Genomic DNA, 9,447 nt, shown 5'->3' with positions numbered 1-9,447 from the left:
CATCAGTTCTCCGTCTCTAATAGGCGGGTGGGAAAAAAATCATTAACCAGAATATTGGTGAAAAATTAACTAGTGAAAGATGTCACATGCTAATGATGAACAGTCATTGATCTCTTTGAAGAAGATGCAACATTTAAATCTCCATTCTAAAATAACATCCAACTTATGCTTCAAGAAAGTAACTGTAGTTTATATAGTTTCCACAAAAGCAGGAAATTGAATAATTTCCTGGTCGCTACTGTACTCTGCATATCTTAGGGGAGACACTGGTACAAGCTACTGTTAAGTCAGCTAGAAAGTGTGGTTTGAGACATGTTGAATTATCTGTTTGATGTAGTCTAGCATCATTTTATCTACCAGATTGTACTGCAAGAATATTCCAGTTGTCAGCCCGTTGTCCCACACACGTTTTCATATCTTACCCTCCATATCCATTATGCACCAGCTGAAAGAATATGCTGATGGTTCTTTTTTAACAAAAGAAGGCCACACACTTATGGGTGTTACGGGGTAAAGGTGCAACAGCATACCTGGATTCCATCAGGCAAATTCATAGAAGAAAGCATCAAAACAGCACCTTGGCTAAAGTTTATCTCCAACCTCCAGCGCTTAGAAGCAATCTTGCAGGGGAAAAACACATTTAACTGATACTGGCCAGAATAGAATACATTTTTTGCATCTGAACAAGCAGATAGTGAATGAATCACACTGTGATGGCATGACTATAATTAGCCAGATTTACCCATGCCCTCTGATTATTCATACGGGAGTATATCCAAATAAAAGTAAATAACATGGACAATTAGACCCATACAAAATAGTTGAGACTACTAACTATCAAACATACGGAAAACTGATTGTCCAATCCATCTATATACTATGAGGATCTTTTTTCGAGAAAATGCAAAAGCTTTGTGTTTCTTTCATTAAAAATGTACAAGAGTTCGAAGTACAAGCCTCAGCAGTGTCTAGAACTACCCAAGTATCACCAGGAGCTAAGCAACAGAAAATTAATGGACATCCCAAGATCCCAGCAAGATCACCCGAAGCCCAAGAGTTTGAGCCCACACCCATAACCTTGATTCTTCCTTGATCCTAGCCAACAGTGCTGGAATGCTTGGTCTGGTGTGCTTGAACGTGCACTCATTGCGCTGTTTCCAGAGCATCCAGGATATCAAAATGGTCCTAGAATCCAGCCCCTTGTGTAGCTGCTTTGGGGTGATGGTCGGCAGCATGCCACCAGTCGACGACGGTCACCCCCGGCGTTGTGGCTGACAAGATGCTCTTAACCAGGCAAGGACCTCGTACTTGGGTTGTTTACAACATACAACAACTATCGCAGTTTGAACCGTGAGCTTTAAGGCAAAAGATAGAGCATCGTCATGGACTGAAATCCATGACATGTTTTATTACATTCAGGTGTGTAGCTCATTCCTACCAGGAACCATGTTATAAAAAGGAGAAGAACATTGAGAGAGTGACACAAAGTGCTCGTACCTCAATGACACGGCCAATAACGATATCCCCTTTCTGTGGCTTATACCTGAAAAAGTCCAAGAGAAAAATGAGCTAAGCCTAGCTAGAAGTCATCCATAATTTTAAATGTTAAGTACATTTGCAACAATTTTTATTAAAGTAGAATCAAATGGCCCCCCCCCCCCCCCCCCCCCCACCCCCCTTCTCACCGGGTACTAGAGAAGGCTTATTTTTACCATCTGTCAATTGACAGACCAATGATAATCAAACAAACAACTACGCCTTCAACGAATTAGGGTAGAATGCACTCCCTGCCCTGTAAATCAATTAGTATAACAAGTTATAGTGAACCCAAATATCTAGAGTTCGATTCAGCACAGATAATAACCACCCTGCTCGAATCCAACACCCCGTAATATTTCAGTATGAAACTTCAGTGCGCACTACAATAATCCATTCACAAATAAGTATAAGCCAACCAATCAATTCATGCTGCGTAGACCATTGTACTACTCGGCATGCCATAGTAATGCCAGCATTGCCAGGCAGGGAAACAGAAACCAATCAAATCGCTGGCTGGAAACTGCTAGAGCGGAGAACAGGGGGAAGGCAGGGAGAGAGCACCTTGCCCGGAGCGTCCTCACGCAGACGAGATTTTGGACCCGCTCCACCACGCCGCACACCGTCGCCACAACCTCCCCATCCTGATCAGACGTGCCATGCCCCCTGCACGCAAAGCAAACACACGCGCACGCCCGAGAACCCTATAAGTCCCATCACGAAACACGAGCGGAGCAACAGGTGGGAAGGGGGATGTGAGGGCGGGCTGATACTTGAGGATGGTGTCCTCGGGGTTGACGGGGATGTTGTCCGCGAAGGTGACGGCGGCGGCGGCGGCGGCGCGAGGGTCTGGAGCTCGTGGAGTGCGGCCTCGAGACGGACCCTCTGTGTCTGGTTTAGTCGGAGGCGGAGGTCTCCCATCGCCGGGGAGGAGAAGGAGGAAGCGTCGGAGGTTGTCGGCGTTGCCGCCGGTCGACGGCGAAAATTAGTCTCTTAGAGGGGAGGCGAAAATTAGTCAAAACCCCAAAGATTTTGTTACCCAACCCTGGTCATATGGCCCGTGTTTGTAAGGCCGGTTCGCGGGCACGGATTGTTGGCCCGGCACACCACACGAATAAAAGGGCCGGGCCGGCCTTAGGTCTGCCAGGAAACGGCCGATCTCCGAAGCCCAGCGTTAAGGCCGGCTAGGCCCTTTTATACGCGGGCCGGGCATGACAGGGCCAGGCCCTATTCATAGGTTGCTTCGTTTCTAGGCCAATACAAAGGCCACTCCTATTTGGCGCGTTGGTCGCCAAATAGCGAGCTCGTACATACACACCCCAACAGCGTCAGATCCTTTCTGGGCGGGCCCATTTCGGGATTCCTTCCCCACACTTCTTTTAATTTTTCCTTTGTTTTTTCTTCTAGTTTTTATTTCTTTTTAGTTTTTTAAGTTTTCTATTTCTATTTTTCGTTTTTATTTACTGTTCCGCTTTTCCTTCTTCTCTTTCTTTCCTTTCTATCTTTTCCTTTACTTTTTTTTCACAGCCTTCTTTCAAATTTGTGAACATACTTTCCAAAATCATGACCAGTTTTTGAACTTTTCGAACTGGCGAACTTTTTTTGAAATCATGAACATCTTAAAAAATCATCAACATTTTTTAAAATCATGAACACTTTTGAATTAACGAGCAGTTTTTACAAATTCATAAGAATTTTTGAAAAAACTGAACATCTTTTTTGAAACCCGAGAAAATTTGTTTCGAAATGAAGAACATTTTCAGAAATTGGGGGAACAATTTTTGTAATTCACGAACATTTTCATCAGACAATACTTTTTGAATTGATGAACCTTTTTTATAATTCATGAACATTTTTTGAATTGTGTGAACTTTTTTATAAATTCATGAACAATTTTTGAATTTGCAAATATTTGTTCAATTTCATAACTTTTTTGAATACATGAACATTTATTTCAAAATCATGGAAAAATTTGGTTTCCTGAACTAGTTTTAAAAATCATGAACATTTTTTGAATAAACAAACATTTTTTGTGAGATCACGAATATTTTTTGTATCCACGAACATTTTATGATTTCCTAAACACTTTTTTCCAAATGCACATTTTTAAAATTTTGGAGATTTTTTTAATCCTAAATTATTTATAATAGAAAAACACAAAAATAAAAATAAAGTGAAAAACTTGAATTATTAAAAATATAGAGCCCGATATAAAGCACCAGACGTCAAATCTCTCCATATTACGAGAAACCCTAACCTCACTATCCCAAGGAGATGATAGGAATCTATGCTAGAGCTTCGTCGACTGTGTCCAAATTAACAAACTTGAGGAGGAACGTTCTAGACCGATTGTGCAACAGGTCATGCAATTGGTCTAGAAGGATAGAGGGGAATATAGGCAACCTGGTTAACACTTTTAATTGGATAATGGTTTATTAGACCAACTATTAGCGCCTCCATATTTGATCCTTGCGGTGTCAAACAATTTGAGAATCAAATGAAACTTGAAACTAGCCTTTTCATAATAGAACAAGGCCATATAAAAATATTCAAAACACTTGGAGACCTTTTGTTTCCCATTTGTGAAAAATAGTTCAAGTTAATTAATTAATCAATTGTCATGCAATGCAAATGATGCACAATCAATATAATAGCAAAAAAAGTATTTAGGGTATTATCATTGGGTGTCACATCTAGGGCCTCAACCTCTACAAGTATGGACTCCGCGCGTGTTTGTTCGAAGCGGGGCAATCATGTCAGGCATTGATGGTCTTCCTTCTCCGCACGCTTCTCCTCATTCCAGTGGACCATACACATGTCATATAATGCTTACAACTCGACGAGTTTGTCATCGTTGATGTCGGTGGGGCCGTAGGATTGGCTCAAAGTCAAAGAGTAAGGGCTTGACAAATCTAGCCTACCCAGGCTATGCAATGATGAGGTGGATGGCAACGGTAGCATGAGGTGGAATAAGGATTGGCACTGGCTCAGGCTCAGGCTCCACAAATAGGAGCATCAACGGGCTCCGGCACAGTGGCGGGAGTGGGTGCGGCTTCCGACAAGGCTTCAACTGGGACTGTCATTGTTGTCGTTTGTTGTTTAGTGAGGGGAAGAAGGGCGTTAGTGAGGCAACGCCGGTCGAAGGTGTCAGAGGAAGTGCGCCAATGCTGGTGAAGCGGTATAGAAATGCCATAGCCCCGTATATATAACCTGACAATATCAGTCGGCATCTGGGAAAGATGCTTCGGTAGCCAAACAAGTGTCGCCGTGGGAATCGTGTGCCGGTTCAACGCATGCTCATTGAGAATCCATGCATGATAGACAAACGAGCGCCATCGTGGGAATTGTCGTCGGTTCAATGAACGCTCATTGGGAACCCATTATCGATAATCGATGAAGCATGAATGTGTTCATATTTCTCCGTTTAATTTTTTGTTGTCCGCATGGGAAGAAGATCACGTATAGAAAATATACCAATGATCGGCCTTTAAAAAGAGAGATAAGTGATAATAGGCTACCATTGACCAAACAAATAGGCAAGCCCATCTGTGTTGACATATCGTCTGGGGGAGGTGGAAGAACCCCCTACCATTGACCGGTCGAAACTAGACCGAACAGTGTAAACTGCCTCGGCGAACCAACCGAGGCTCATCACTAATACATCCTAGATTTATCGGTCAGTGATGACCATCATCACTAACCAGTGATGAGATGTTAGTAGTATTTTGAGTATATAGTAGTGCGCCCCGCAGCCGTCAGAATCTAGCCGCCCTCATTGTCTGCTAGCGGCGGATCCACGACTCTCCCTCCATCGATCTATCCATTTAGGCCACCACCGCCACATTCGGCCGCCGCTCCATCGAGAATCGTTGCCGCCGCCGGCCTACATGACGCCTAAAATGTTGCCATGCCAGCAGCCGCCACCTCCATGCCACCGTGTTGCGAGAAGCACAACCTTCCATGGCCTTCGGCTCCGGCAGTCCGGCCGCTTCATTGCTAAAATCAACTATGATCGGCAGCAGAGATGGCTCGGCACCTTTACCACACCCGAGCTTTGTCGCGTGTGCTTACGACGTGGTGGCTTGGAAGTATCACCGACTCCAGCTCAACTTCCCCCATATTACGTCGCTCGAGGACGCGAAGTTCCTCATCCCTGGACTATGAATCGTGTCACGCGGTGAGGGGAAGGAAGATCTCCTGGTGGTGGAGCAGCGCACCGCCCATGAGTGTGATGCAGTGGCTATGGTGAGATTCACTAAGGTGAATCCACACCTCGTGGTAGTGGGGCGCAAATTCTTTGCCAAGAGGGTCGTGAGGCGCAAGAAGGAGGACGAGGTTGGCCCTGACAGGCAATCAAGATTGAGTCCGACAACAACGAAGACGATGTCGAATTCGGTAGTGATGAATCGTTGCTGGAGCTTTAGAACTGTGTGGAGTCCAAGGATGGTGACCATTAGTGTGTCTCTAGTGTGCGTGTAGTAGTGAATCTATCGTAGTATTGCTATTTTCATGTTTATTAAGTTTGAACATTTCGTAGTTCAAAATATCAAAATATGTGGTGATCTTGTTTAAAGTTTGGAAGTTAATTTTAGGGCAATTTCTGGTGACCTAAAACCTTCTGTCCTACTCTACTTTTTTTACACCAACTTATACATCATCTGTCTTCCCGCAAAAAAAAAAAAAAAAAACTTATACATCAACTGTCGGAGATGCTCTTGTGGGCAGCAAAAACAATATAGTGTGGATGCCCTACTAGCTTCTAGATCTCTTCAACACACGGGAGGAGATGGATTCACAGAAGGCATGCAGGGATGCATGCGCCCCTTCATGCATGGCCGCATGCATCAAGCATGGACTGGACCGATTAAATAGGAGGACCATCAATCTTTCGTGCCATTATTTTCGCGTCTCCTTCTCTCCCCCATTTTTTCCTCTCCTCTTTTTTGGCCCGCCACCCCTACTAGATTGACAAAAAACAAAACAAATATTTCCCTTTGTTCTCATAATCTTCTTCTAGTAGCTCCGGCGAATTCTGCTCCTCTCTAGTAGAGGATGTGCTCGATCGGGACGCTAGGTTTCAGTTTCTAGATTGATTAGGAACATATACGTACAATGCGTTGAGCTTTTGATCTTCCATTCATTCATGTTTTTGTCTTCGATGGTTTCTGACTCCTCCGGCCCGGCGATGCGTGGGAGGTAGGCGACGAGATCATCCGCCTCTCTCCCCCTCTTCTCGATCTCGATCGCATGTAAGCTTTGAGAAGAGGAAGAGGAGGAGAGAGGAAAGGTGAGGCGGATCATTTCACCGGTCCGTCGATCGATCGATGGCTGTGGAGGCGCCTCAGCAGCCTGAACAAGCGGCGGGTGGATCCGTGGAGCAGGGTGCGGCGGCGGGCGGCGGCAGGCTGAAGAAGGGGCCATGGACGCCGGATGAGGACCAGCTGCTGGTGGAGCACGTACGGCGGCACGGCGAAGGGAGCTGGAACGCGGTGCGGCGGGAGACGGGGCTGCTGCGCTGCGGCAAGAGTTGCCGGCTCCGGTGGGCCAACCACCTTCGCCCCAACCTCAAGCGGGGCCCCTTCTCGCCGGAGGAGGAGCGCCTCATCCTCCGCCTCCACGCGCTCATCGGCAACAAGTGGGCGCGCATCTCCGCACACGTGAGTACCACCGGTCGTTCGATCCCTTTACCCCGCCTCGCCATTAGAATTTCTTGCCTGCCGTTGCCTATCGATTGCCTGGTGCCCGATCTGCGTCTGCATGCAGCTGCCGGGGAGGACGGACAATGAGATCAAGAACTACTGGAACACGCGGCTGAAGCGGCGGAAGCGCGCCGGCCTGGCCCTGTACCCGCCGGATGTCGAGCGGGAGGTGGCGCTCGTCCGCGCCGGCAAGCTGAGGCCCATCGTCGACGCCGACGGCAACGCCAGCAGCCTCCAAGCACCGCTCCTCCTGGACGCGGCCGCGGACCAGTTCGCCTGGCCGGCTGCGCCGCCGTTCCACCCCGCCTTCAACAACGTCGCTCCTCCGCAGCCTTTCCAATTCACCGGCAACATTAGCCACAACCCGCAGGCCCTCCTCGCAGCGCAAGTACCGTACCTCCACCACGACGAGGTTTCCGCCGGCCTCGGCCACGCCAACAAGCTTTACGCCGACGCGCTGGGGATGCCACCGTTGGTGCCCCCCTCTGCGCAGGAGCTTCCTTCGAACCAATCGCCCGCCGACGCCGGCGGGCCGCTCGAGATGCTCGTCCTCGAGCAGGACCAGCGGCTGCCCGGCGCCGCCCTGCTCCGCGTTACGTCCATGCCGGAGCTGGTCTACAACGAGAACGACTACTCCGCGTGGCCGTCCGGCCTCAGCGGTGGCAGTGGCAGCCGATCCGAAGGCGACGTGACCTCGCATTATGGCGGGAAATGCGACTGCTTCTTCGGTGAGTTGGATCTTGACCATCGTCTCTCTCCCAATCCAAATATGTCACGTCCGACTCCGGTGAGTTAACAATGCCATGCATGATGTCGTCGACACACGCGCAGATGGCGTGAAGCCTGCGAAGGGGATGCCCGCGAGCTTGGCGGTGGCAGAGGAGGAGGTGTCCGGCCTGTTCGGCGGCGAAGAGTTGGTGGCCGTGTGGCCGGACAAGCCGCCGGAGTCGATCACGAAAGACGACTTCAACCTCCAGATGATGGAGATGCAGCACCTCATGCCCCCCGTGCCGCTCCCGGCAGACGAACACGGCTTGAATTAATTAGCACAACGCCGCTTCGCAAACAAAACTGGAACAGTTCAAAAGAACAAGGGATTTAAAAGAAAGAAAAAATAGTGTACTGCTGTAGTAAAAACTCAGTTAAGGCCCATCATGAAAGTGTTTGTCTTTGTCTTTATGCAACGAGAGATGGATTATGTTTGTAAAAATTGATTCGCGGAAGCAAGCCAAGGAACATGGTCCGTCCATCCATAAAGTGGGTTATTTGCTCGCAACGGTATATTTTAGAACCGAAAATCCTACATCTATGAAGAGCTACGTAGCTGCTCTTTACGCAAACTTTCTAATAACAACTAAACCTCTTCCCTTTTAATTTTCAGAGGGATGGGCCCGTCCTTCCCTTTACCTTCAATCATACGAGGGTGGCCTTTCTACTCTCGGGTGTGGGTACACCTACTATCCTATCCATTCCTTGTAGTTGTCTCACCTCGTGATCTGAACACTACTCTTCAATTCTGTTTTGATTTGCAGGCCTACATACACAATAACTACAAGTCTCACTCGACTGCATACCTAGTGTGTAGGCTGGCAGGTCACATCTCGCGTCTCTACACTCACGTGAACCATCGTCTGCCATCCTTCACATATCTCTATTTCTTCTGAGGCCATGTCTAAATTCTACTCCCTCCTTCCATCTATATAGGGCCTAATACATTTTTCGAGACTAACTTTAATCAAATGTTAAAGCAATAATATATGACATGCAACTTACACAAAGCATACCACCAAATTCGTATGTGAAAGAAGCTTTCAATGATATAATTCTTACGTTATGCATCTTATGTACTATTAATCTTGTCAAAAGTCAAATGAGGTCTAGAAAAATGCATTATGCCCTATATAGATGGAACGATGGAGTAAAATGGATGCATCATGCATGATCAGTCAAATCACTTCTACCCCCAATCTCTCTCTCTCTCTTAAAAGCTCTCTCGCATTTATTATCAGCGCTCTCTCTTGCGCACTCTCTCTCTCTCAATCAGAGAAATAATCTCTCTTCTCCATCGCTTGCTTCTCTCACAGACTCTCATTCACATATTTCAATAAATAAAATAAGGCACGCATCACCTCTCTCTCTCTCTTCAATTTCTCAAGGGAGAAGTGTCTTTCTCTCGAAGTCTGTCATGCATGCTTGCTCTCTCTCTCCTCAA

The 9,447-nt window shown here is 47.1% G+C and overlaps 1 protein-coding gene and 1 pseudogene across 1 annotated transcript; one reads left to right on the top strand and one right to left on the bottom strand.

Moving 5' to 3' along the window:
- LOC119315418 overlaps nt 1–2,545 on the bottom strand; it is a 5,499-nt pseudogene extending 2,954 nt beyond the window's left edge.
- Nucleotides 2,546–6,336: 3,791 nt separating this feature from the next.
- On the top strand, nt 6,337–8,484 carry LOC119315417 (transcription factor MYB97-like). Its single transcript, XM_037590047.1, has 3 exons — nt 6,337–7,193; nt 7,300–7,963; nt 8,067–8,484. Exons 1-3 carry the CDS (start codon nt 6,861–6,863, stop codon nt 8,276–8,278), a joined length of 1,209 nt encoding a protein of 402 aa, XP_037445944.1. The 5' UTR covers nt 6,337–6,860; the 3' UTR covers nt 8,279–8,484.
- Nucleotides 8,485–9,447: the final 963 nt, after the last annotated feature.

This window comes from Triticum dicoccoides, chromosome 6A (genome assembly GCF_002162155.2).
Source record: "Triticum dicoccoides isolate Atlit2015 ecotype Zavitan chromosome 6A, WEW_v2.0, whole genome shotgun sequence".
NCBI classification, from domain to species: Eukaryota; Viridiplantae; Streptophyta; class Magnoliopsida; order Poales; family Poaceae; genus Triticum; species Triticum dicoccoides.
This window is presented reverse-complemented; position numbering and strand designations above follow the sequence as displayed.

What these genes read in the sequence shown, in the direction of transcription:
- LOC119315417 (XM_037590047.1), top strand. Translation starts at nt 6,861, where the DNA reads ATGGCTGTGGAGGCGCCTCAGCAGCCTGAACAAGCGGCGGGTGGATCC. An exon ending in GGGCGCGCATCTCCGCACAC is followed by an intron (nt 7,194 to 7,299) that starts GTGAGTACCACC and finishes GTCTGCATGCAG; the next exon opens with CTGCCGGGGAGGACGGACAA. An exon ending in GAAATGCGACTGCTTCTTCG is followed by an intron (nt 7,964 to 8,066) that starts GTGAGTTGGATC and finishes ACACACGCGCAG; the next exon opens with ATGGCGTGAAGCCTGCGAAG.